The following is a 26728-nucleotide window of genomic DNA, read 5'->3' as shown; positions in this document are numbered from 1 at the left end:
AATCTACGGCAAAGTCCCTGTGGTCTGCGATGTACGTTGTAGGTTATACGTATATATATTTATTAACATTTAGTCATAGACAGTCTCCTCTTATATATAACATGCTGTTGAACAATGCTTGGTACCTATCATAATTGGCTATTTAAAATGTTGAGCACATTTAATCTTACCTAGATGCGTTGTTCAAATATATATGCATATGTAATCATAGCTTAACTAGACCGTATTTCGTAAATTAGCCTAAAATATTTATCTAAATAACAACTCAAAGTATGTTTAAAGCTAAAAATTATTTTATATAAAGTTTACATTTACTTTTTATCTTATTTAGCTAGGTTTTTCGTCAGTTGTCTTCTTCTCTGTATTATGACTATACAATATTTTCTTTATGCATCGCAAAAATGACAAAGTTGTACTTATATGATACGCATCTTAGGTAATCAAATGCAGCACCCCTTCCGACTGTCCACTGCACATTAACGCCGAAAAAAAAAAACGGGCTCTGTAGCCGGCTTAAATGTAGAGCGAACCATCAGCGGGGCCCAAATAATGCATGGATATGAGCAGAACATCTATAATTGTCCAGACGCCGAGGCCACCAAAACTGAACAGTTTGCCAATGCCCTCCTGCCAGTGGCCCAAATAGAAGCGGTCGGCACCAAAGCCACCCAGTGTTAGGCTGATAATCAACGCGGTGCTCCAGCGATAGCCCTGCGTCCAGTTGCAGCGTAAATTGCGAGTAAACGAACGACTGCCCAGGCAGAGTACATCCTGGTGCACAGTGCAGTTGGTGCGATAGTATTTATCCGCTGCAGAGTTGCAATTGGCGTGCTGCTCGCAGCTCTGCTGCCACATCTCCGTTTGGTAGCAATAGCGACAGTTCATTGTACGCTGGAACGAACGCTCGCCCTGGCACTGCACATTGCTGGCCGCCTCGCAGGTGATGTTAATATCACGGCCGTACAGGCAGTTGAAATTATAGCTGCAGCGTATGCATGGGAATTGCAGCCGTTCGCACGGCATCTCCTTGTCCAGCGGGCACAGCATATTTGTGGTGCTATTGCCGTTGGTGTTGTCACCCGCTGCTGATGATTTGCTACCCATATTGCCCAGTGCAGGGACAAATACCTCATTGTCGTTGTTATTATTGATGCCCGCATTGCTGTTGTCCTTGCGCTGATCACTCTTAACATCCGTTAGATCCATTTGGTTGCCTCCGCTGGCGGTTTCGCTATTTTTGATGCCGGTCAGCACAAATATGATGATCAGTGCTATTGCCGAACGCATATTGACAACGATGCATTCTCGCTGTTGTCTCATTGTTGCGAAATGGATACTACAATGGAATATCTCCAGGGCGAAGTTTCTCGGCGGATGCAGTTGTTTTGGTTGTGATAGCGATAGCAGCCACCCATCGATAGGCTGCATAATCGTTGGCACTTGAAAATGCATCGATATATTGAGTGCCGATATACGACAATTGTAGCATATTCGTTTATTTTGAAATACAATTTTATTTTATTTTTCTGGATCAGTATGGTGTGAAAATATCGACCGTTTTTCAAAGGAAAACATACATTATTTGTCACGTTACCGCACTACAATCGTTATTCAAAACTAAATATATCGATATATCGATACAACATAAACAGCCGAAATTTCTTTAAAAAAACGGGTAATTGTCCCATGTTTCGGTTATATATTTACAATTACTTTCAAAATGTCTTACCACGGCAGTAAAGACAAGCACACTTTTCACGTAGACGTGCGCCTGCATAGGTTCGGTGGAACCTTCTCTGGCGCTTTTCCAGAGTTCAGCCGTCCTGAGCCAATTGGCTTCTACAGCGTCAATGAGGCACGGGAGTTCCAGGACAACGCCAATAATTCGTGCTTCTTGCGCCTGCCGCACCCCAGCGATATGCCGCTGGATCTCAATGCTGGCATTGAGAATGTTCAACGCAAGGGCGTTGACCCTGATTACCATGATATTTACCAGATCTGCCAGTACATCTATAACCATCAGGAGCTCTTGCGTACCTCGTCTACTGGGCGTCTTGAGCTGCCTGCGGATTTCGTTACGTTACGCGGCATTCTGCGCCAGATAATGAGCACGCCATACGAAAGAAATCGCGACTATCGGCTTGTGGCAACGCGCTTCAACGGCACGATATACATATCCAAAGTCGAGACCAAGGAGCAGCGCATCGAACGCGAACAAATGACACGAAATCAACTGGACTTGTGCTCGTGGGGCTTCAAGTTCGAGCAGTACTGCACAACACAGATACCAGACACTGCCCCTATTACAAACGAGCCAGTTAATGAGTCCAAAGAGTTTGCCTGCATCTATCGGAGCAAACTAAATGGACTTCGCCTCATGTACGGCGCCGAGATGGACTGCATTAAGAGCAATGTTTATATGTATGTTTAAACAGTTGTAATATTTCAAATCCGAAACTTATTTGCTTACTAATCTCTTATAGAGATTTGAAGGACCCTGCTCAGCTGCGTCTGGCCGAGTTTGTGGAGCTCAAGACTACCGCCCACAACATGACAAAGAAACAGCAGCGCAGCTTTGACAATTACAAGAGCCTCAACTGGTGGAGCCAATCGTTTTTGGTTGGCATCGGCACTATTATAGCGGGCTTGCGCGATAATAATGGGCTGGTTCATGAAATCAAAGAATATAGCGTGCGCGAACTACACCGCCACAAGCCTTGGAGCGCAGCTGCCATGGCCACATTCCTGTCAGACTTTCTGCACGAGCTTAGGTCAATAATGCAGCGCATTAACGACTCACACGCAATTGTCATGATTGACTATAGCGCAGATCGAAATAAGGTTTACTACTCTGTGGTGAGAGACGCGGATGTTAAGCCAGTATTACCCGACTGGTATCGGCGAATGATGCGCGGCAGCGCCCAATCCTAAACGGCAGCCAGATTAGTGTTTAGTTTTTAGTGTAAAAGTATATAAGTTGTTATATATTTACTTAAATTTAAACTTTTAAACCTTAATTATTGGTGGTTTATTTAAGATCGCTAGTTTCCAGCAGCGGTACAAAACTGTTGACGTCTGCTGACGTTTTGCCTGCATACATCGGAAAATCTGGGCTGGTGGGCTGTGAGTTAGCGGCTCGGCGTCTGTCGGTGGCATTGGGGCCGACCATATGCGCGCCAGAACAACCATTGCTTTCGCGCTTCTCGATGACACAGTCGAAAAAGCGTGACAGCTTGACCGCATCGGTAGTGCCGGCAGCCAAACTGCGTGTGTCCCGACAGTTGAGCCAAATTTCTTCGGCTCCGCATTTGTCCGCTGCAAGGCGAAACACAGTTACACACAGTTTACAAGTGGCCAATTGTCAATACTGACCTATACCGCCAGCTTTCTTAACAGCTGTTTTAGGTTGACGTTTCTCATCGATCAGATCTAGCTTGGTGCCCATTACCAGTATTGGTATTTGTGTGGAGCCTAAGAATTCCTCCAAATCGAAACGTATATGGGCATCTGTGCCGTAGACGGGCGATGGTGATGGCGGCAACGAGGCACTGCGACATTTATACGTATCCTTGCCCTCTTTGTTGACAATCTCATAGAGCCAGTCGAGCAGCTGCTCCTGCGATTTGCCATTCGTCAGATCGTGCACCAATATAACGCCGTGTATGCCAGTGTAGAAGACGCTGCGCGTATTTTTGTGACTGAGTGAGCCACCGATGTCAAACAACTCAATAAAATAGGGGCACTGACGGGCGGTGCCCTCCTTGAACTCGTGAATTTTGACCTGTATGTTGCAGCCAACTGTCCAGCCCGGTCGTATCAACGACTCATTGTGTGCAATTAAATGCGTTAAGCAGGTTTTGCCCACACCTGAAAGAAATTGAATTGTGAAATATTCAAATAGCTGTGTCACATTCAACGGTTACCCGAATCACCAACTACGACAATGCGCACGCGATTATTCATTATCAAGTTGTCGTGGCATCAGCTTAACACAATCAAATTATTCTTGCATTGCGGTTTGTTTTGGCTGTGCCTAGAGACGTTCGTGCAATCGACTAAATCGATATAAATGTCATATGACCATATGTTCACGTACTCGACAATTATCGATAATTTGTATTTATATTTCGATATATTATTGCAACAGGTTGTTGTGCCGCCCTGTCAAATGCTCGCTCAGTTTGTAATATCATTTTGACGCTGTATTTACTACGCGGTGGACGTACACGTACGCTACGTACGACTTGATACTTAAAGTAATTATAAATACAGTCTATTTAAGTCCGACAATAGACACTTGTTTCGCGTTTTTTTTTTAAGTTGCCAGCTAATTTAAAAGTGCCTGCCATTGAACAACGTGCTGTTAATTGAAAAGACAAGCTGTAAAACTCGTTGATTTTATATCTCGAGCATAAAGATACACATAGATACATATGTATCTGTATATGCACATCTATATACATAATACATTCCTATGTATACCAAAAATAAGACATACATATGTGCAAGACGTTATGCGACAATTGAAACTTTCATTTGTTTAGTGTACTTTTAATTATGTATATGCGTGCATTCATAGATAACGATGCATGTGTGTGTGTGCGAGAAAGAATTTGTGTTTATGTGCAACATGCACCCATCTGTTGATTTCGTGCTCTTGCATTAAGGAAATAAATACACCAAAGAAAACGTTAGAGAAGGAACTGCAATTGCCTTAAACACTTGACAAACTTTGGCATTAGATGTACTCATTACACAGATAGATATCCGAATGTGATACGTATGTATCTTTGAAACATGTAGGTGGGCTGTAAGATGAATCATCCGAGGGGGCCACACAATATAGATTTGTACATATATACCCGATAAATAGAGCTATGTATATCTTGTCATTAACACTATCATCACATATTTCAAGCATTCAAGTCTTGGATTCTTTGCTTATAACCGCTCTGGGCTTTTATTTTGCAATGCGTAATTAAACGCAATTGATAACCTGATACGACCTTACGTACACGTATGTATATGTATGCTTCCTACGCATGTCATCAGATGACGCAAATGCATACGCAAGCCAGCAAAAAGGGACCCTCTTTATTCCAGAAAACGTGGCTACGCAACGTGACTCACGTTAAGCCAGACTCATAGGGTTCGGTTTCTTGGAAAATAACAGTCGTTGCGAAATTAAGATAGATACGCAGACATACGTACTTGTAGATACATACACCTTCGCATTTATGTCATAGTAGTTGCTATGCAGTCCGAGCTGGAGCTAATTATATTAATATGTATGGTTACTATTAATGGTTGCCTTACACGAATGACTGCGAATATTATGGACTATTTATTAGCTGTGACATTAGATTTATATTTGCTTGTATGCATAGCTGTCGCACCCAAATAGATAAATAAACAAATTCAAATAAACAAAAACACATTGATATACATGTATGTATGCTCAACTATTGCATACCCTACAACTATTAAGATATCTTTCGACTGTTCATATACCTTAACTTGAATGTTGAGTTCATTATTAAATCAAATTATTTAATTACTTTAAAATATTTCCTTCGCTTCTTCCTTTTTACAGTCTTGAATCTCACAGGAATATCTTTACCCAGTAATCTCATTAAAAAAAAAAACGAATATGTATCCATACGTAAGTAGAACTTTCTTAAACTTGATCTTTTTGCACCAGCATTTTCGGCAATAGATGCACTTATATATTTTTTTTTTTTTTTTTTTTTTTTTGGTATCACAATTTTCATTTAAATAGTTGTCGAATGTACGCTTCTTAGATACATGTCGCTCGTTTTTTTTTTTTTGTCTTTTCTTTTCATAAAATACAAACCATTTTTTTATTTTTTGTAGTCGCCTAGCATAAATGTATTTGATTTAGTTAGCACTTCCTTATGAGTTATTACACGACTTGATAAACCATTCACTTTTATGTGTATTTATTCAGATGCTTTAAAATCAAATCAGTGAGTGTACGGTAAATATGTATTTATTACATTAACGTCATGGTGGACCTGTTCTTAGAAATGTTCATGTACAGATATCATAAAAGACCCTTCCATTTCGCTGTAAATACGTTTTCCATGTACAAAAAAAAAAAACAAAAAAATCTCCGATTCATTAGAAATGTTCGCATGATTTATGATTTTCAATTATAGATTATTATGTGGAAATTGTGATAGCTTGGCCACATGATCATTGTGGCCATGTTTTTGTTAGGAGGACACTTTGATTCTTTCGCTGAATGTTAACGCATGTTCAGTCTAACCGACGCACAATGAATTGTATTGTGTATTTTGACTTTTATAGGGTTCCGGAATGCCACAATCATCACATCCTTCTACTAATGAGCAACCTAATGTGCCGTTCGGAGTTGGTTGGGTCACTGCACCAGTGCAGCAGAACGTTACGCATTCCTCACCATACCCACCGCCCACCGCACAATCTTATCAGCAGCAACAATTTCAACAATATCCAAATCAGCATGACGGTGCCGCTAACTATCTAATGCATGCCTCTTATCCATCCACATCGACATCATACCCTCTTAATGTAAATGTATCTTCGCCACCATATCCAACCAATAGGGCAGACAATGTGGCGCCCCATCAGGGCCTACATCAGCAGTATCAGCAGTATAGCCAAAGCCATTTTAATCAGCATCCAAATGCATCCTATCCAGCTGACCGTGGATACACACCAGCCATGACAGCATCCTATGGATATGAGTCTCCTAGCCACTATGTTCAGGGGCATGGTTATGATTATGGTCTTGATCATAGTTATGGGTATGGGCATGGGTATGGTCATGAGCACGTGCAACAAAAACTCAATCAACACCTGACGGCCTATGAAGAGGTTTGTCTATAACTCTATGTTCCTTCATGTCCCAATTCTCAGAAAATATCATTAAAAGTTTCGGATAAATTAAATAATGGATAATTGTTTTGATATCCATAAAAAAAAAAAAGTGCACTAAATCTACTCAAATGATATTAATTAACTGATTTGTAGTTTTGGGCAAAATTTTTAAGCTCTTGTTACCAAGACTGCAAACTCAACAAAAATGTTCGGTGATTCCGTTCACGGTTCGAACCAATTGTTCGTCTTGTGGTTCGCATCGTGAAACAGATTCAGATTCTGAATTCAGATATTGCGAAAAAAATAAAATAATTCAATTTTATTACAATTACAGATTACATTTTACATATCTACATCATATTTAAAGAACTGATAACCGAACAATATTATTAAAAACATTTTCCCAAATATCTTTAGAATAAGTTTCAACATAGTAAATTAAGAACTAGCATTCCGAGTTCGAACCGGTTTGGCTGGCGTAAAACCGGTTTGCACTCCATGTTGTTTAAGAGTCTTTCCGATTGCCAGGCTTTTACTTGAACTGGAGCTGTCATGTGCATAGCACAGTAAATGCCCACATCTAGATTAATGAATAGTATACATAAGTATTTATTAAGCAATGCACTTGTATATAAATGCACAAGGTATAAGAATGACATTTGGCTTTGTGCCTTATTTTATTCAGGGTACTCCCACTTTATTCCCGGCTCAGGGGTTTGATCCAGTTAAGGATGCTCACGATTTGCGCAAAGCTATGAAAGGTTTCGGCACCGATGAAGATAAACTTATTGAGATCATTTGCCGTCGCAGCAACGAGCAGCGCCAGGAAATCCAACGTCAGTACAAAACTCACTTCGGCAAGGATCTAATTGAAGATATCAAATCGGAGACAAGTGCCAACTTTCAAAAGCTCTTGGTTGGTCTCTTGCGTCCAATTGTCGATTATTATTGTGCCGAGCTAAATGATGCCATGGCCGGGTTGGGCACCGATGAGGAGGTGCTCATCGAAATTCTATGCACTCTATCCAATTTAGAAATTCATACTATCAAAAATCAGTACTTGCGCTGTAAGTCTCGCATGGTTTAACAGATATATCAATATGTATATACTTCAACTTATATTCTATGTATATTTTAGTATACGGCGCACATTTGGAGTCGGAGCTAAAGTCGGAGACCTCTGGCAATTTTAAGCGTCTGCTTATTTCACTATGCACCGCGGCGCGGGATGAAAGCGGTCGTGTCGATCCCAACAAGGCCAAAGAGGATGCCAGGGAGCTGCTTAAGGCTGGTGAGCTACGTGTCGGCACCGATGAGAGCATGTTCAATATGATACTTTGCCAAAGAAACTATCAACAACTTAAACTTGTGGGTTATGACAACAGCATCGAGGCTTAAACAATATTATTTAAAAATCTATTTGAACTTACCAGATATTCCAAGAGTACGAAAACATGACTGGGCACTCGTTCGAGAAGGCGCTCAAAAAGGAGTTCTCGGGCGATATTATGGAGGGTCTAATTGCCATCTACAAGTGTGTCACTAACAAGGCCGACTACTTTGCCTCGCGCTTGCACAAATCCATGGCTGGCATTGGCACCAACGACAAACAATTGATTCGCGTCATCATAACTCGCTGTGAGGTAACTGAGGAGTGCATTATATTAGACATTTTTGCATATTGTAAAGCCAATTCAATTAAATTCATCTTGCAGATTGATTTGGCGGACATTAAGGTGGCTTTCGAGCGTTTGTATGGCAAATCGTTGAAGAGCTGGATAAAGGTTAGCATATCGCATATAGATATATATATATATATATTCAACTTGTGTATCAAATTATTAAACATATTTATTTATGATTTTTAGGGCGACACTTCTGGTCATTACAAGCACGCTTTGTATGCGTTGGTTGGGGAACAACGCTCATCTTAAACTTATCCATAATTCAAAATAGCTATTTTACATGTTGTGTATTCTACTTTTTATGTATTATGTATTTACGATGACTACGAAGTATCTATTTTTATTTATAAAGTAAAAAATCAATTCTACATCGCTTGGAATTGTGTATTCAAATATCCCAACGCTAAAATTTCTGTCTTAAGTGTGCCTCGACAAAAAAATAATCAAAAACAAAAAAAGAAAAAAACAAAAAAAAAAAAACAAAAAAAAAATAAGAAAAGAAAACCCTAGAGCTTATGCATTTACACTTATATTAAAGGCGCAATTAATCATTTAAAAGATGTTGCCTATGATCGTATATTGAAACTTGTTCAAATTTTGCTCTTTATATATATTATCATTGTATTGGATTGAAATATGGTCTTGACTCCTTACGTCTGACCCAGTTGACACTGTTCGAATTTTAAATATACCTATATGTATTGATGTATTTTATTAAAGGTGCACAGCCCTTAAATGACTGCTGCTTTTCATTTTTGGTATGGGGGCAGGTGTTTTGCCTGAACTTTGGCTTTAATTCGACAACAGGTTCATTCAAACACATCGAAATTATATCTATACGTTAAGTAATTAGTTAAGCATAATGGAATTGCATATGCAGGAACTGCAAACATTTATCAATAGTTCTTAGCATCTGGCCGAGGCTTATTAAAACAAGCTATTGCTTAGCTGCACACGCGTTGTTTGGCTTGGCTCTTGTCATATACAGAACAAGCAAGGACATCATTTCAGGACTCGCACCTCGACAAAGAGTGAGTCGTTGCGTAAATAGTTGCGACTAGTTATAACCTTGTGCGGAATATGGAAGTACTGGTTGCTCTGTATATAATCATCGCTCTTCTTTCGCACATTGATGGTCTTTACATAGTCCTGTCCCTCCAGCGTAATTCCACTTTGATCCCGTATGATAATCTCGGCCTGCAAGCGACATGGCCAGGTGAGAAGTGGATCATATTCGCCAGATAGCACATTCAGACAGGCGATCAAGTTGCGCCCCTTCCAAGTGCCTTTGCCATTCAAATATATGTCCAGCTGCAAGCATTATATAAATTTGATTAAGCTCTTTGTTAATCTGTTTGTTTTTATTAATACTTACACGCAAGGCATATCCAAATGCCTTGTTGGAGAACATGGCGCTGTGCAAGATTGTATCATACTGCTTGGCCTCCTCCAATTTCTTGGAATAGTCCTTGATGCGCCAAATCAAATGGCCTGTAATCGAATAATATATCTATATCAATACACTTTGCTATTTAAAATGTATATTCATAACTTTATCTTGAGTAAAAGGATAAGGCTTAAGAAAACTCCATTTAGTTCTATAAAACTGTTGACAATATTTAATTTTTCATTCAAGGTAAATCCCCCGGGGATAGAAGAGGTTCCACGGTTTCACGGTAGAGCGAAGGCAATATCTTTTTTACTGCAGGGGGCCGACTAGCATTTACCCTACACACAAATGTTCTACAAGTATATGCAACACGGAGCCACACAAGGCAAACTTCATCCTTGAAGAATTGCTGTACTTAAGACGAGGAAGGTAAGTGGAAATTGCTGGCGATCAAATTTAATCATGCAAATTCGAGCGAGATTTTTCACCCATTTTCCACGCCCTTGATCGAATATGCAGAAATGCCTGTTGCTTACCTCTTATATTCTGAACACTGGCGATGCGTTGCTGCATGGCCAGCTGGTTCTCGATGTCCGCGATGCTCTGCATTGTCTGGTGAAGTGCCTTGTCGAGATCTTGGACCAGGTTCTGCAGCCTATCGCAGCGCTCCTCAGTTTCACACACAATGCTCTTCACATTTTTGACTTCGCAGTCCAAAGTGGCTTGCTTTGTGGTGGCAAAATCATTTGTGCCCAATTTGGTTTTGATGTCCTCATTGATCTCCTGCAGGAACTGCTCAATCTGCACAAACTTATCTCTAACGTATGCACAATTAAAATAATACTTTCTGTGTTGATTTACAAGTTAATTGCTTACCGATTTAATCTCTCATTTTCGAAAACGATTTCCTCCAGTTTCATAATATTATCATTCAGCTGATTCTGATGGAAACTCACCTCCGAAGACAGTTGATTAATATGCTGTTGCAAATCGTTCATTTTCATTTCCACTTGCTCCTTTAGGGACTATATATGCGATAAGCTTCAAGTATTTAAATATGATTTTGATTCTTTCTGGCCTTACCTGTGTTATGTTGCAGCAATATTGAAAGTCCGCTTGGGTTTGTTCAGCGGCAAAGGAACGCTGTGCCCGCTCCTCCTCGAGCTGTTGGCGCAGTTCGGCGAGGCTGTCGTCCGTATCTTTGGTCCAATCCTCGACCACTTGATTGTGTTTGCGTATGTTGCCCACGTCCGTGATCAGATGCAAACGCTGTCGTATTTCCTCGTTCAGCACGGAACGTATTGTGGTAATGTCCTGCTCCAGGACCTGAACCCGATGATCGGCATGCTGATCCAAACGCTCCATGCTGGCGCTCATGCGCTGCAGATGCTGCTTGCTGCGCGGACACTCCTTCAGATGTGAGCGCATGCGAATTCGTGGTATAAAGACATTGCAGCTGTTCGGGCATTCCTCAAGCACCTGGCCACAGTGTATCAGGTGTTCCTGCATAGGAGTCGCGAGTTAAAAGCTATTGCAAATCTAGTTTTAACAATTTGATCAACATCAAAACACACACCGTAAAAGTTTGGGCATCGAACCACTCATTGCAAAACAGGCACGATGATTTCTCATACTTGATTATAGTCGTCGATTTGGGTTGCTGCTGGATCGATGGTTGGTCGTCAGCAGACTTATTGAGTGACATCATTTAGAAGATTTGCCCACTAGCAATTTGTCAGCTATCCGCGCTCTTTACACAAAAAACCCAAATTTGCCGTTACGTGAACCGTCTCTAAACATACTAAATTCAGCAAAAAAGAAAAACATGATAGACTATACTATGTATATAAATAGATGATTAAGAATTGCCGTTGACACAGTCATACACACACACACACACACACACACACACACACACACGCACAGCACAATATCTACCCGCGCGTACCAATACGCAGATAAAGATACGAGCCTACACATGTGTTGCATACATGACTGTGTCGTGGAAGGTTCTCTGATAAAGCCCAACTGGCTGAAGCTTAAATACACTCATAATAAGTTAACTTGATTCAATGAAAGCCACTAAACCGACGTGCCTTTGCACCGCTCACCATTTACTATGCTCCAGTTGGAACTAAGCCCGAACGATTTGTCTCCGACTCGAATGAACTAGGAACAGGTCCCACACGGTAATATGCTCACACACACTTGTACACACAGAGTACGAGATATCATTATCAATGGAAATAGCTGTACAATCAAATATTTTGGCATTGCAACAGTTAGCAGTATCACAACAAAGGCAGCACCACAAAAGATAACAATAAAACCGGGCTGGGTCGATGCCGAAACGCAATCACCCTGCACGAGCTGGAGTATAATAATTTTAAGGCAACCAAAAAATGTATGCGCCAATTAGTTAAAATCTTAGTCGAGAAACCAATTGACATTTCGGGCAACTTCTATTTGTTTGCTCGCGTTGTTACGTTTACCAGGCGGTTTATCCTTCAGTTAATTTTAAAAATGTGTGTAAGCTTGTGGCAGCACACAATATTGTTTGTTATCAAACACCTTATTTCGCCTGCGGTGTTATCAATTGTAAGTATTTTGTGCTGATGTCACAATTGCAGAAGTAGTACTTGAAGTACTTGTAAACTAACATGAGCTTTGACAGCAGCTCGGATAAACAATGTTCACTCTTACAAAACTTTTGAGCCAACTAATGAAAACAATTAAAGATATTAATGTATTTACAAACACGCAAATTAATGTTATATATAGCACTTCTTTCTGATCGAAAAAGATATATATAATATGGGTGCCTGGGCATATATGCTTCGAAGTTGAAACCACAATTACTCGAGCCAGCGTATTACAGGGCGTTCTTATCGTGACTGTGAAACGCATAAATAAATATGTGCATACAAATATAGCCTATTCATATATCTAAATTAAATTCTAGTACCGCCCCTGATTTGCTCAAAAGAGATTCTCATTATCATTTATTATTTGTGTCCGCTGGCTAGTCGACATTTTCTGGTTCTAGAAGCAAAATAAAACAGCATAACTTCTATTTTTAACAAACAATCGACTTTACTTATAAGCAAAAAAAAAAAAAAAAAACTATATGTACATAGGTATAAGAAAAAAAATAAATAAATAAACCGTATAAAAATTATGGCCTAATACTAAGTATTATAAATAGGTCGACTCGAACTTTTTGCGCATTTCACGTTTTCGCTGTTTACCGGGAAAAATGCTGAAGCCCTTGATTTTCAACGCTCTCTTCAGCATTCGCAATGTGAAATCAGGCAATAGACAGGCCACAATCGTCAAAAGGATGTACAGCCAGACTGGCAGGGAGGCCAAGAGATTGTTGTATGCCCAGTAAATATCCGTATCGTAGTCCCTGCGTATTAAGATATAGCTATAGATTTTAGCACCCGAACAAAGGGATATGAGAACTTACAAATTGATGACATTGTAGATGACGGTCGTAACCATAAATGCAAGTATCGATAATACTATGGTCGCAATATACCAATAGGATAGATACATGGACTCCAGCCAGAGCTTAAGGTTCACTATGATCACCACGCCCCAGATGAGCAGCGTGCCAAAGCAGGAAAATGCCGCCGTCTGGCCTCCATTCAGTATGACATTATTGAAGGAGAATATGCAGTACGCAAAATAGAAGATTATCAGCGCATGGTAAACCGCAAATACGGTCCACATTAGGAAGTAGGGCCAGTGAAGTTGCTTATTATCCGTGTTTTTCCTATACAGTTTCGGAGTTCTGCACGAGCGCATAGAGATTAATTGGTTAATGCAAGGATAAAGCAACAAACTGGAGTATTGCAAGTCTCCAGTTAAATCTGTATATATTCTGTAATTAATTCTTGAAATTTAAGCTAGCTGCCGCAAATACTTCGATAGCCAAAGCACATATTCTTTTGTAACTTTTGTGTTTCCTAACATTTGCAGGCTAACTATATCAAGTCATCTTCTTAAAATGGGCATTACTAAAGATTGATACTTACTGCATAAGGGTCTCCTCGGTGTAGGGTTTCTCGGTTAGAGATATGAAGAGAATGGGCAGCGACGTGTAGATCACATTGTAGAGGGTCAGGAACAGAGAATCGTAGACAGAGGATGAGGAGAAGAGCGTGTGGAATTGAAATAGAAACATGATGCCCATGAACACAATGTTCTTGTAGAAGAAGTAGAGCACCAGGAACGATAGACGCACGCTGTGATAATGACCATGGACCAGAAGCAAACGCTTCAGCATGCAAAATTTGGCAAAGGCAAAGTCGGCACAGCGCGCCGCCTGACGGCCCTCGCGTCCCATAATACCGATGCCGACATGCGCCTCCTGGATCATGGACACATCGTTGGCGCCATCCCCAATGGAGGCCGTGTTATAGTTCTCATTGGAGGACTTGATAAGCGCCACCACCTCGCTCTTCTGCAGGGGACTGAGCCGACAGCAGAGCACGGCCGTGCACTTAACGGCAACGTCGCGAAACTCCTTGGGTGCTTCGGCCAGAGCGACGGCCAGGCTCTTGCCATCGATGAGCAGCGCACACTCTTGGCCGATCCCAAAGACAATTTCGCGCTCGAGCACATTCAAGTGGATTAGCAGATCGTCGCGGCTCTTGCACTCGAGTATAATATACTTCTTGGCATCGGGTGGTATGTGGCCACAGGACAGAGCAATGTTCAGTGCCGTTTCCACCTTGTCACCAGTGAGCACCCAAATCTTGATGCCAGCTGCCTGCAGGGATACGAGCGTGTCGGCCACATCATCCTGCAGTGCATCCTCCACAGCTGTTGCGCCCAGCAGATCCAGGTCTGCAAAGAAATGGCGAATAGAGCGTTGGGCATTGCATTTGCTATTCAATATTGTCCACTTACCGCTTTCAATCTTTGAATAGCATTCCTCGCAAAGTTGCTTTCGATTTTCCAGTGAGCTGTTCGCCTGGGCCAAGGCACTGATGAATTCCTGATACTCCGTTTCAGTGATCTCCCGCCTGGCTATGGCCAGGGTGCGGAGACCCAAGCGAGCAAAGTCGCTGATATGGTTATCCGTTTTGGTCACCATCAACGCCGAGCTGTTTGCACATAGCGGAAATACATAGCTCTCGGCGCCCTTGGTATAGATCCACTTCTTGCCAGCCTCATCGCGCACAATTACGCTCATACGCTTGCGATCGGAGGTAAACTCCAGCACGTGCAGACGATAGAAGCAATCCTCCTTGGGCTTATTGCTGTTGATGGGTCGCTTATAGTCCAGATGCGGCGGCACAATGCGCACGCGCAGCACCTCGCCATCATCGCCCGTATAGACAAAGCCCAGATTGGCGCAGGCCTCCACAAGTGCCTTCTCGTCCGGGCTGGAGGCCTGGTAGTCCAGCAAGCTAAGGGATAAGCAAATGAATATGTGAAGCAGACGCAACTGGGGCCAACAGGAGCAACTAATAGATACCATAATGTTTGCTGGATTTCATTCTTTCGACGCTGCGATTCGGCACGTATGAGTATCGTAGGCTGGCGTGTGAATGTGGGCGCTGCATAGGACTCACGCGATGTGCTGCTGGCGGTGCGAAAGAGTCCACCCACTGGTGGCGTCATATTCCCAACGGGATGCGACAGATACGCATTGGGCGCGCCATATGAATGGGCGCGCCTGTGACCCAAGGCAGCCGCACTGTTCGCCTCACCAAACTGCGGCAGATCCCGCTCAGAGGTGGAACGTTGGAATTGCAGCGATATGGGCCGCACCATGTGCGGACTCTGACTCTGCAGCGGCGTGCCAACAACCATCGAGTGACCATTCTGCTCAGTCGTGTTGCCCGCCGTCGCATCACCAACGCCCGCACTGTGCACCTTATTGGATCTGGCAAAGTTCGGGCTACGCTTGACCACCTGCGGCCGCTTGCGTCGCTCCACCTGGTAGCTGTCATCGCCAATCAGCAGGGGATTCACATCCGATGAGCTAACCGGTGCATTAACACCATTCGGATGCACCGAGATGGCTGTGTCAATCGTATGGCTCACATTGAGCTCGCTGTGCTGACTAGAATTGTGACTCTCCTCGGTGATGTCCGTAATGGAGTACATTTCAGGTGGTCCCGACTTGTTGCTATCATTCTTATTGGCCGCCACCGGGGCATCTGCCGGCGCGCTTGTTGCCACCTGCACTGTGTGGCAAATGGCCAGCGCTTGGAAGAACACCTTCTGGTCAATCTGTTGGCGAGTTCGGATTTAAAAAACGTATCAAGCATAATCAAAAAAATTTGAAATATTTTCCAATTTTTGCATTTGATTTACTTTCTAAATTTTTGGCGAAAATTCCGTTTTCAAATTGTAGAAAATATTCAGCTAATTGGACAATATTTACATTATTTCATTTTAATAAGATAAGAATAAGAACTGTAGAAGCAAACATCTTCGGCACATTAATATACTCTATATAATTCAGATCAGTATCAAAAGTCGAGTCGAGAACAGAATGTCAAGAACTGGTCTGGTAATAACCCCAAAACCCCATATCATATATCATCATATATCATCATATATCGCCATTCTTGTTCTAGGAATATTTGTAATTTGTATGTGATATTATTGTTGGCTTACGCTGAACTTGTTTATGTCCACCAGTGCCTTGGTCTCATCATCTTCCAGGCGAGTCTTCTTATAGGTAAACTTGTGGCCAGCAATCGAGCACTGTTGGAAGTTCATTTCGTTTTTGGTGAGTGTGCCCGTCTTGTCGGAGAAGAGTATGTTGATCTGTCCGAGCTCCTCGTTCAAGTTCGATGTGTTCACGATGCACTGCTGATCGGTCTCCTTCTCATAGAGCTCCGTATCCCATTCCATGAAGAAGCCGCCAATGACGCGCTGCAGCTCAATGGTCACGTACAGCGAGATGGGTATCAAATAGTTGAACAGTATGAGAAATGACAGATAGTCCTGCAGAAACTGTTTCACACTATAGCCATCCGCTGCAGGTCCCAGATAGGTCAGCTTGGGTATCACAAAGAGCTCATTGTAACTGCAGGAGAGGTTATTATAGGCCACGTATTAGACTTGCAATCAGATGCACCTTAACTTTTAGCTGCCAGCATTAACATAAACTCAATATTCAAAATAATAAAAGATAGTCTACTAAATCAAGGATTTCTCGATATTGCGCTGTGGCTTTTATTTTCTGTCGCGGAAACATGGAAACACACCTTTGTGCCCACTGGGAATCGAAAACATAAATTGCTTTCATAGCTCGTAAAAATATTGAGTTAATGAGTTTTAGTTTAAGCTTGGCAATGTACTCACCGTTTTAGGAAATAGAGCAAGGTAACTATGGCTATTAAAGCTATTAGTATAAATATTAAAAATCTGTTCACATAGGTTTCACTCGAGGCGCTCTTGTTGCGGGTCAGACGACTGTTCAGCTGCAGCTTGGTGGTCATTCCGGTATAGATGGCACAACCGATGACACACTCCGTATTCTTTACACGCGATCCACGGAGCAGCACATTTTCGGCAGAGAGGGGCAGGACGCGCCCCTCGCCGCCGGCCAGCTCGATCTTGCCATTAAAACTATATAGATCGGTGCCGGCACTTTCGCACTCGATAACGCCCAGCTTGTGCATCTCCTCGATCGGAACAGTCGGCAGTTCTCTGGGCACCATCAACGTCTTCAGATTCGACTCACCATCCAAATTGGCCGTTGTTATAAAGCATTTGCCATGTGGATCGGTTGAGCGCAGCAATACCAAATCGCAGGGCACATCGCAGTCGCGCTCCACAACGATCAGATCACCCGGGGCCACATTCTGTGACTGTATTATAGCCTCAGCGCCATTCTTTATGATGGTAACTGCAGGGCGTGAGTTAAGGTCAGTCTCGAATACACACCTGCCCCAATTCTGTATACCTACCCGGTGAGCGGTTAACCACATTATCAGTTCTATAGCGCAGGATGTCTTCATAGCCTTGTTTCGCAGCTGTCACAGCGATAACAAAGACTAGAGGCAACAGAGAAGTCATTGGCGAAACGGGACTGTCTGTAGGCGATATACAATACACATGCATATATATATATATATATATATATATATTTATAGATATATGTTGCCAATGGTCTTACCAATTAATAGCGATATTATAGTCATAACTAGAAAATAAAAGTTAGCTATGCGTCGAAACTGTTCCAATAGATTCTGCGGCAGAAATGTGAGCAATGTGTATTTTGTGGACTTAATGCGATTTTGATTCGATGGCTTTTTCTTTTTAACATCCTCAGAGCCGCCAATTTGTATTTGTAGCCAGTCATTTATTGTACTAACTCTGGAACCCTAAAACAACAAATAATACAATCGCATTTAGCAAATATTTATGTGTTATACCATTATTATTCTAGGTATGTCATTTACTATATATTATAGCTCGAGTAGTTATATTTAGTGTAACGTGTCATTAGTATTCAATTAATTGTATTGTTTCAATCGGGGCTGCAAGTCGTGCTTGAACCGAACCGGCTCGATGGTTCAATGACATTTGTTGCTGCTATCCCGTTTACACTAAACAAACACCGAAGTTTGGCAAAATAAATGTATTCTTGTTGAATGTTGCATAAGTGTTGCACATACATAGGATCATCCTCCAATTCTTCCGAATTTTAGTGCTAGATCAATCAAGCAAGTGTATGGAACTAAGTATATGGAACTTATCTCATAATATATATATTTGGCGGAACGAACTTGGGCAAAGTTTAGTTATGCAGTGAACCAAGAACTTAAACCGAGTTTCAGGGTTATGGAAAACCAGCCTCGCGAACTGCCAAGTCATTGGCTTAACCCAAGTGGGTTTAAAGAGGGTTTCTCAATAGATGATCTAACACAAAATTATCAATCTAAATATTTTAAATTTAACCTGGTTAATATGGAAATCGACGCAGACAAGACTGCATCCAACTTAATTAAGCCAAATCTTCATCTCAACTCAACTCATCTACCTAGGACTTTAGCAAATCAATTATTGTCTAAAATTTAAATGTCAAATAAAATAGCAAAAAAAAAAAAAACAATATTGATTTCACAGGCTTTGATCGAGAGTTTTCGAAAATAAAACAAAAAAAAATATTTTACCCAAACGAAATTTCTATAAGCTGAAGTTTATATATCATGACGCACAGATCCTTTCGACTTGAATGGCGAAAAGTATTTGATAACTGAGTTTAATAACATGCGAAAATGTATTTCCTGTGTTGAAAGTTTTGGTTATTTTTCAAGATATTTAATGCAAAACTTGCCATGTGCGACACCTGAGCTAAATCGGACCACTATATGATATAGCTTTTCCGAAAGAGTCGGACAATTTATCTGCGCTTTTATGACGATAGCTTCAAGACTGAGCTTCGTCCCGCATATGAGCCTTGCTTGAACTCTTTCAGTTTCTTCGTGTTGATTACAAGAAGCATTACGGAATACCCTGCCGTAGTCCGTAGTCAAAGGTTATATTTGGTTATGTAGTTTATACGGATGTGCCCCTCGCATCGGGCGGAAGATCGAATGGGATTCGCGTGAATAAAAAACATGGAAACAAACAGACGTACTTGGCGCTATCTGCTCGACTCACGATATCGACTCGCCGGACGATATTGATTGAGAATATATATTCTGTATTCGGACAACGCTCAACAGATGCATAAAAAGGAATATAACAAGCGACTTATCTTATTCAAATTTGCACAAAATCGAAAGTTTCTAAAATTCAAGATGTACTTCTAGACTGATATACTACTCATTTCTAGTCTATATATGAATATATATTCTATATTCTATATATATATATATTCAATATGAATTGTTATTGTTGTTACAAGCTTGGACGGTTATATTAGTTGTACAGACATGCTTTGTGTATTTGTTTAGAGTAAAGCACTGACTGGCAATCTTTTAATTTCAACAGCATTGCGCTTGGTTGAGGGTTAATAGGGTTAATCAATACACATACATAACAATGTGTGTGTACTTGATTCCATGGTATTTCGGTTTCGGTTCGGTTTTAGCGACATTTTCATATTTGAAATATTTTGCTTATACTGAAACTTGTTGTGTGTTGAACTTGGTTAGTTTTGATATAGATATGTAAATATATACAAATATGTGACGCACCTTGCGCTGTTTCCAAACAAATGTATCCTTTAGATAATACTGCGGCTCCTGATCGGCCCAATTTGGTGTATGATACGTAACCGTATGATTAATGCGTCGAAATCCGCTTAGATAGTCATGGCCAAAGAAATTCATTGTCTAACACCTGGCTGACATTCATTAACAGATCAACCGTCTTTATCATATACAATTTGTGCATGTGCATCTTCTCTATAGGGGCTCTGTGCTCAGTGGCGAGAGAGAGCACCAGAGAGGGAGCGAGAGAGAGAGAGAGAGAGAGAGTAAGGCAGAAAGAGAGAGAATTGCCAAATAAGATCAGATTGTATCAAGATCTTAACATTTTATCTGAACGATTCATATTTTTGGGCTAACACCTGATGATTTTCCATTAACTAGATTGTTTATTTTCTTTTTACTTATTAATATTCTTGTTGTTGTTGTTGTTGTTTTTAATAGCCTTTGTTATATATGTATATATTTCTTACATCTGCAAACAAGGCACGTGTGACTGTAAGCTTGTATGACTGTATTTGTTTTGTTTTTTTTTTTTTTTAGTTTTTTCTGTTATATTTTTTTGTTTTTTTTTTCTCCACACATTAAAAGCTATAACCTTAAAACGATGTTAAGTGGGTAATTTTAACACTTCAATTGAACAGTTCAGTACGTATGCACATGTGTTTATCTATATCTATACAGATATATGAACCCATATATACTTCTATGCACATAAGTATATATGTGAGTGCGTGGTATTTGCTTTTCACATTTACATGACTTTCAGTTAGATATATCCATGATTTGAATATGTGTGTGTTTTTTTTTTTTTTTTTACACGGGCATGACGTCGACATCACGTAATGAGACGAAAGAACTGAAGAAACTCATATGTTGTTTGTATCCAATGTATTTTGAATGCTTCTCCACTTGTTATATGTACATAGATACACCGAAAGACACATCGTCGATTTTTATTGCACATCTCGTTTGCCCTCAACTGACTCTGTCACAATAAATCAGTCAAAATTGTTGCAGTACATCGATCGGCAATTGTCAGGCTGTTGTTGTTGTTGTTTTTGTTGTTGACGGTGCGCGTTTCTGAGTTTCCCATATTTCGGTAAAGAGTACACTAGTGCCTATATACACATATAGTTATGGTACATGCACTCGCATGTACTTATATTCTATGGATGAAAATGAAATAAAATTGATAGTTGCCCGCCGCGATGTGCGCAACTTAAAAGCCGTTCTCACACTGAGAATTAGATCTGCATTGCCACTGGCACTGCCATACCCATACCCATAGCCATACCCACACACCCATATCCATACCCGTGCCCATATAGCCATTGCCATTGGCATTCCCAGCTTCCAGCTCGTACAGCTGACGAGCCAATATTCGTAAAAAGCTGAAAGTTATTGGCGAGCTACCGAGCATTCGGTACGGCAAAGACCTAGTGCTCGTGTTCTCTAGTTATGAGTTCAAAGTGCACGCTTAATTTACCAGTTCGTCAAATTCGTCGATATTTGATTGAATTTGAATTGAAATATTTAAATAAATGCGACCACGAGCATCTGTACTACTGTTTGCATGCCTTTTGGAGCAACTATGACCACAGAGAACTTAAAACAAATGACAATGACAAGTGTTTAATTGAAATTTAACAATTAGTGCAAGTTTTCAACTAATTTAACAAATAGAAATTGTACTCTAAGCAAGATCGTACGACCTGAGAGGCTGAGAAATTTTTACTTTATACGACAGAGTCTTGGAAAATTCCAGCCACTAGTGTGAAAAATCGCGGAAACAAATTTATTGTTTACGCATTGTTTGGCTTAGAATTCATCTTTGCTCAAATTCATTTTGCGAGCTGTTGCACACTTTTCGCAAATTTCACTTCACTTCCTGGCGGAAAGTGACGAATAGGTTGGTTTTTGTTTCAAGCTCAATTTCATGAATAAAATGTGGGGCTTCAAGATGTTCGCCGAGCATATTTTTATTTTAAATATATTATTATATTTTCAATTTACGAACATATGAAATACGAACGAGTTTGTCCTAACCGACTGACTGAATAGCGCACAGAGCGAAGCTTCCTTTGCTTACTAAAGCTTCATTTTGAGGCCGGATCGGAGCATCATATCCAAGAAACGATCGGTCGAAGAGCAGCCTCTTGCATGAACAACTTTTTGGCTTGTCAAATTATATCTTCACCAAGCTCGGCTTTTATTTAGTTAGACTATATTATATATTTTCCAGGATTTCTTCACCAAAGTCTCATAAGGCAAATGTCTACAAGCAGTTCTTAATTTTCGGTTAGCCGAAGTTAGATGCACTTTCTGGTTTTTGCAATGAATAACTATCTAATAGCTTGGACGGAGAAGGTATGTCGAGTACATGGATGAATTGTGACAATTTAAACGATTTTGTATCTGCCCGAAATTGATGGGTATTCGCGGGAGGGTTGGGCCAGGGGAGCATGCGATTGCCTACAAGTATATGTAAATGGTGAACCAAATTCCCGGCTTAACCAAAACGCACGCAAACCAAGGCCAGAGTAATGTCTGTTAAAGGCACAAAAGATATATCTGCCTTTGCTAGATACTAGCTGAAATTAGTCGGCCTTGTCCGGCCTAGTCTACTATAAGTTTCAACTAGAAGATTCTACTCATTTTTCAGCTACTAACATACATTTTCCACGTTAAGTGTTTACGATTCCTTATTACTTATATGCGACTTATACATAATTTGCAAAATAAATCTCAAGCCAAGTACAAAAAAAAACAAGTAAGAGGTTCTAGTCGGGAGCTCCCGACTAGGGGATACCCTGAACCCTCTTCTTCCAACATCAAATGCATATATATATTCTATTTTAGAAGCTATATGTCAAGTTTGGTGACTCTAGCTCTTATTATTTACCAAAATTGCCCAAAAAACAGGATAACGATAACGATTTTTATCGATTTCTCGGAAACGGAGTACGTTATCGATTATGGGAAACAAACTCGATCTGCGCAGGCACTAGCAGCACCTACATCTAAAATTTCTCTCTAGCTCTTATAGGTTCTGAGATCCTTGCGTTCATACATACGGACAGACGGACGGACTGACAGACGGACATGGCTAGATCGACTCGGCTATTGATGCTGATCAAGAATATATATACTTTATGTGGTCGGAGATGCTTGCTTCTGCCCGTTACATACATTTGCATTTTGCACAAATACAATATACCCTTAAACTCATTTTTAATGGGTTCAGGGTATAAAAAACTGTACGATTTGTATATAGTATATATTTATATCGTTTTATCTGGAAATCTGTGGTTTGAATATGACGTTGTTTCAAAAATTTATATTTTGTAATTGTCTTAACTGAATCTCATGCTGAACTCGTCTAACATAGTTAAGCCGAAGGGCTTGGAGTGCTTTAGTCGCAAGCATATTATCTCACACACACGCACACACACGCAGACACACACACGCACACACACGCACACACCGTGGGATATGTATTCTTGAATAACTTCCGTGTTTATGGCCCGATCTTGCTGAAATTTACAGGGCATCAGTATGGCACCCAAATGTGTTTAAATGCCAATGTGAACATTGAAAAATGTGGAAATAAGGAAAAGTATCTGAGAAACAAAACATTCTATACTATAACGAAACCTACAAGTATGGAGTTTCCAGCTCTATGATGTTTGAGCTAAGCCGAGTCTCAAAATCGAGTCTTATCGATATCAAGCAAATGATAAGTAACGCATCTTTCGTTCTGATCAAGAATATATATAATTTGTGTAGTGCACATTGACATTACCAATTGATAAACAAATACTTTAGAATAGAAATAATGTCGAACCGATTTCGCATTTTATTGGCGGGCTAGGTCAAGCCGTAACGGCCCGTTGTGATAACAAGCACATAAGATATGTCAAATCCATTAGTAAGAGCTTATGTTAAGCACGTTCCAAAATAGTACATAAACTCAAGTGGGCGAATGTATGGAAGTACATGGGCATTTGGATGTGTCATAGTCATATCGACGCGCACTTTTGGTGGCAGATAATACGCAGATAATAATAATGGAACTAGATAGAGATTTTACAGTTACTGATATCGCAATATTTCACTGACTTTTGACGTAAGCACAGAAAATTGATATCCAAAATTGATGAACAGGGTCATCATAGGGAGCTGAGCACATTTAGTTGGCACAAGAATTAATTAACTTTCAATTAAGTTGAAATAAGAAACAACATGCACACTTAACGTTTTTTTTTTTTTTTTGGTTTTGTTATCGTTGTCATGATAAAAGAAATGTATATAGTTATAAAACTCACCCGCTTGGCAAGAATTTTGGAAAACATCTTATCCATATTTTCCAAGTCCAGTCAAAGTCTAATATAATTGGTGGTATTTGCTCTTATTGTTTAAGTACAATGTGCCTCGGAGTCGCAACAATCGCATACTACCGAAAAGCTTCTATATAGCTCCAAAAGAGCTGCGTCTACCTCGAATTGGTCCGAGTGCTTATCGATAGTGCCTTTAGAAAGCAATACCCGAATACGGCCGGTCACCGTTAATATCAACTGGCAATCGATCTAGGTGCGAGGTGCGAGCCAGGTGCGTATTTGCGATTATGATAGCATGTATTCAATGAAGAGCACATACATTCTAGCTAAGAGCGCCGCCCAAATTGGTTCCGGGACGATTGAGCGAAACACACGAAGGGGCAGCGATAACAGGGTATGCGTTTTTCATCAGTCCAAACTAAAAGTGACACTTGATTGTTTTATTTTCTTTAAATTTATTTCTTGCGTTTCACAAACCAAAAAACTTGTCAATTCTCGAAGACTTGTAAGAGGTACTAGACCAGTACGCACCCTGCCACGAATCCGCACTAATCTAGCCTAGACGATTGTGGCCTAGTCCAAAACTGTTGGCGCTCTATGGAACAGTTGTTCTCTTTTGGGTCAATCGCGGCGCTCTTGACAAGAGGCTTTCCCATATCAGCACACACAAAACGCCGTCAAGCCTGATAAGATTATAACAGTATTTTACTGCCTCAGCTGACTAATACACTTGCTCGTGGAACGTTAGTTCCACGAATTGATCAACAAATATCGCCTATTACCAATATGCCCAATCATTAACCGCATTCCCAATATATACATATGCATATGCTCTACACCCCTCCCCCAATTAGTTATTAAAGTGCCCGGCATAGGTTAGGGCATGTCATGGTATCAATATGGAAATGGTTAGAGCACCAACTTCTATTGCACCTGCCTAGGTGCATTAGAACCCGAAATGTTCTCTTAAAATTGTATATTTAGAATTTCACAACTGGAAGAGCTCATGACGAGAGTTAAACGGCAATATCTGTTTGCAAAAAAGTCTTTTATGATGCTCGTCAATGTTCAAGGCGTTCAACCTTTAGTTAATATAGCATACTTTATGGAGAATACAAAAAAAATAAAATAAAAAGACAGAAGGAAAAAAGATTTCAACAAAAACAATTTGTTTTGTAGATTTAATTGGACAACACGTAAATGTTATCTAAACAACTTTGTTAATTCTGCTACTGAATATCTTGTTCATTAATTTATCAATTGTTCATAATTGCATTCATCAATTTTTATTCTATATTTATCTATCGAAAATTGAATGATTCATTTGTACAAATTGGGAAAATGCACAGGTCTAGTTATTTACGTGTAAGCCGTAGATGATTGATTAGGCATATGATAGTGAGTTCGATTCTGTAAAAAATATATATGGTATATTCTTGAAATGCCGTCAGACTATTCAGTGTAGAGACGAGTTAAGCTAGTTAAGTTATTCAGTTTCTGTTCATGTTTTAACTTTGCATAGACCTCTTTAAAGTTTTAAGCCAACCTGACATATGTTTTATGTATTTTATCCACCATGCATCCATTCCAGCTTCTTTTTTTTTTTTATAAATTATCAATTAAAAAGAAGTCACACATACTTATGTTTAAGCAACGCTTGAATTCCACAAATGCATTTTTCACAAAACAAAAAGACAAAACGTTCTTTTCCATTTTTTTTCACTAGTCGATTTCCGTAATCGCCATAAACAAAGCTTAATAAAACTATTTCACAACAAATGGCCATAAGGCTACGCTCTCACGTTCAGATATATCTCAATAAATGCTGCATGCAACATATGTATTGACGCATAGATACCCTCTATGTACTGCACACGTAATTGTTGGCAATATGTAAACATACCATTTTGTTGACAATGCTCTCTAAAGACTGAAGTGTATGCGCTTAATTGGAAGCGAGCTACATATGTCGCAATCCGTTCCTTAAAGTGTGTATGCAAATTAAATACGAGTATTAACAACAAAAACAAAATATGTATTCAAATGCACGAGCATACACAGGAAGGAGAAGCCTTCTACGCGCAAACTGATCTATCGGCAAACTGTCGAAGAATTGTTGATAGCGATAGTACTCACAACGATATGTGCCTTACACATACGCAGGGGCTTACCAAACCCCATACACACACAAATATTAATATATATATATTCCTATAGTATATATATATAATTATACATACA

The 26728-nt window shown here is 40.3% G+C and overlaps 6 protein-coding genes across 11 annotated transcripts; 2 read left to right on the top strand and 4 right to left on the bottom strand.

Annotated features, from left to right (window-relative positions):
• Positions 1-36: 36 nt before the first annotated feature.
• amx (TM2 domain-containing protein 3 almondex) lies at positions 37-1417 on the bottom strand. Its single transcript, XM_002055383.4, has one exon. It carries the CDS (start codon positions 1318-1320, stop codon positions 514-516), a length of 807 nt encoding a protein of 268 aa, XP_002055419.3. The 5' UTR covers positions 1321-1417; the 3' UTR covers positions 37-513.
• A 176-nt stretch (positions 1418-1593) lies between these two features.
• Positions 1594-3017, top strand: Rai1 (Rat1 Interacting Protein 1). The gene is made up of 2 exons (XM_002055384.4): positions 1594-2421; positions 2484-3017. Exons 1-2 carry the CDS (start codon positions 1721-1723, stop codon positions 2929-2931), a joined length of 1149 nt encoding a protein of 382 aa, XP_002055420.1. The 5' UTR covers positions 1594-1720; the 3' UTR covers positions 2932-3017.
• LOC6631412 (rab-like protein 3) lies at positions 3014-4078 on the bottom strand. The gene is made up of 3 exons (XM_002055385.4): positions 3924-4078; positions 3373-3867; positions 3014-3315 (listed from the first exon to the last, which is right to left on the bottom strand). Exons 1-3 carry the CDS (start codon positions 3961-3963, stop codon positions 3029-3031), a joined length of 822 nt encoding a protein of 273 aa, XP_002055421.1. The 5' UTR covers positions 3964-4078; the 3' UTR covers positions 3014-3028.
• Positions 4079-4127: 49 nt separating this feature from the next.
• AnxB11 (Annexin B11) lies at positions 4128-9303 on the top strand. 3 transcript variants are annotated; one of them, XM_002055386.4, is made up of 8 exons: positions 4128-4256; positions 5594-5662; positions 6331-6879; positions 7568-7949; positions 8021-8250; positions 8316-8525; positions 8598-8666; positions 8751-9303. In XM_002055386.4, exons 2-8 carry the CDS (start codon positions 5651-5653, stop codon positions 8814-8816), a joined length of 1518 nt encoding a protein of 505 aa, XP_002055422.1. In that variant the 5' UTR covers positions 4128-4256; positions 5594-5650; the 3' UTR covers positions 8817-9303. The 3 variants fall into 3 exon arrangements, with proteins under 3 accessions (XP_002055422.1, XP_015026673.1, XP_015026676.1); XM_015171187.3 differs by lacking the exon at positions 6331-6879 and having other exon boundaries at positions 4131-4256; XM_015171190.3 differs by lacking the exons at positions 5594-5662; positions 6331-6879 and having other exon boundaries at positions 4164-4256.
• On the bottom strand, positions 9265-12159 carry Traf-like (TNF-receptor-associated factor-like). The gene is made up of 7 exons (XM_002055387.4): positions 12069-12159; positions 11534-11758; positions 11041-11460; positions 10834-10982; positions 10494-10774; positions 9943-10058; positions 9265-9878 (listed from the first exon to the last, which is right to left on the bottom strand). The coding sequence occupies exons 2-7, from the start codon at positions 11663-11665 to the stop codon at positions 9570-9572; spliced, it is 1407 nt and encodes a 468-aa protein (XP_002055423.2). The 5' UTR covers positions 11666-11758; positions 12069-12159; the 3' UTR covers positions 9265-9569.
• Positions 12160-13066: 907 nt separating this feature from the next.
• LOC6631415 (phospholipid-transporting ATPase IF) lies at positions 13067-26550 on the bottom strand. Of its 4 annotated transcripts, XM_070208721.1 has the most exons (11): positions 24965-25047; positions 24476-24905; positions 18107-18314; positions 17898-18023; positions 17290-17836; positions 16597-17011; positions 15446-16206; positions 14875-15377; positions 13998-14811; positions 13427-13753; positions 13067-13366 (listed from the first exon to the last, which is right to left on the bottom strand). In XM_070208721.1, the coding sequence occupies exons 2-11, from the start codon at positions 24509-24511 to the stop codon at positions 13153-13155; spliced, it is 3951 nt and encodes a 1316-aa protein (XP_070064822.1). In that variant the 5' UTR covers positions 24512-24905; positions 24965-25047; the 3' UTR covers positions 13067-13152. The 4 variants fall into 4 exon arrangements, with proteins under 4 accessions (XP_070064822.1, XP_015026430.1, XP_015026428.1 ...); XM_015170944.3 differs by lacking the exons at positions 24476-24905; positions 24965-25047 and adding an exon at positions 26391-26550; XM_015170942.3 differs by lacking the exon at positions 24965-25047 and having other exon boundaries at positions 24476-24911.
• Positions 26551-26728: the final 178 nt, after the last annotated feature.

The sequence above is a fragment of the Drosophila virilis genome, chromosome X (assembly GCF_030788295.1).
Source record: "Drosophila virilis strain 15010-1051.87 chromosome X, Dvir_AGI_RSII-ME, whole genome shotgun sequence".
NCBI lineage: Eukaryota > Metazoa > Arthropoda > Insecta > Diptera > Drosophilidae > Drosophila > Drosophila virilis.
Note: the sequence above shows the minus strand (reverse complement) of the source record. Positions and strands in the feature narration are given on the sequence as shown.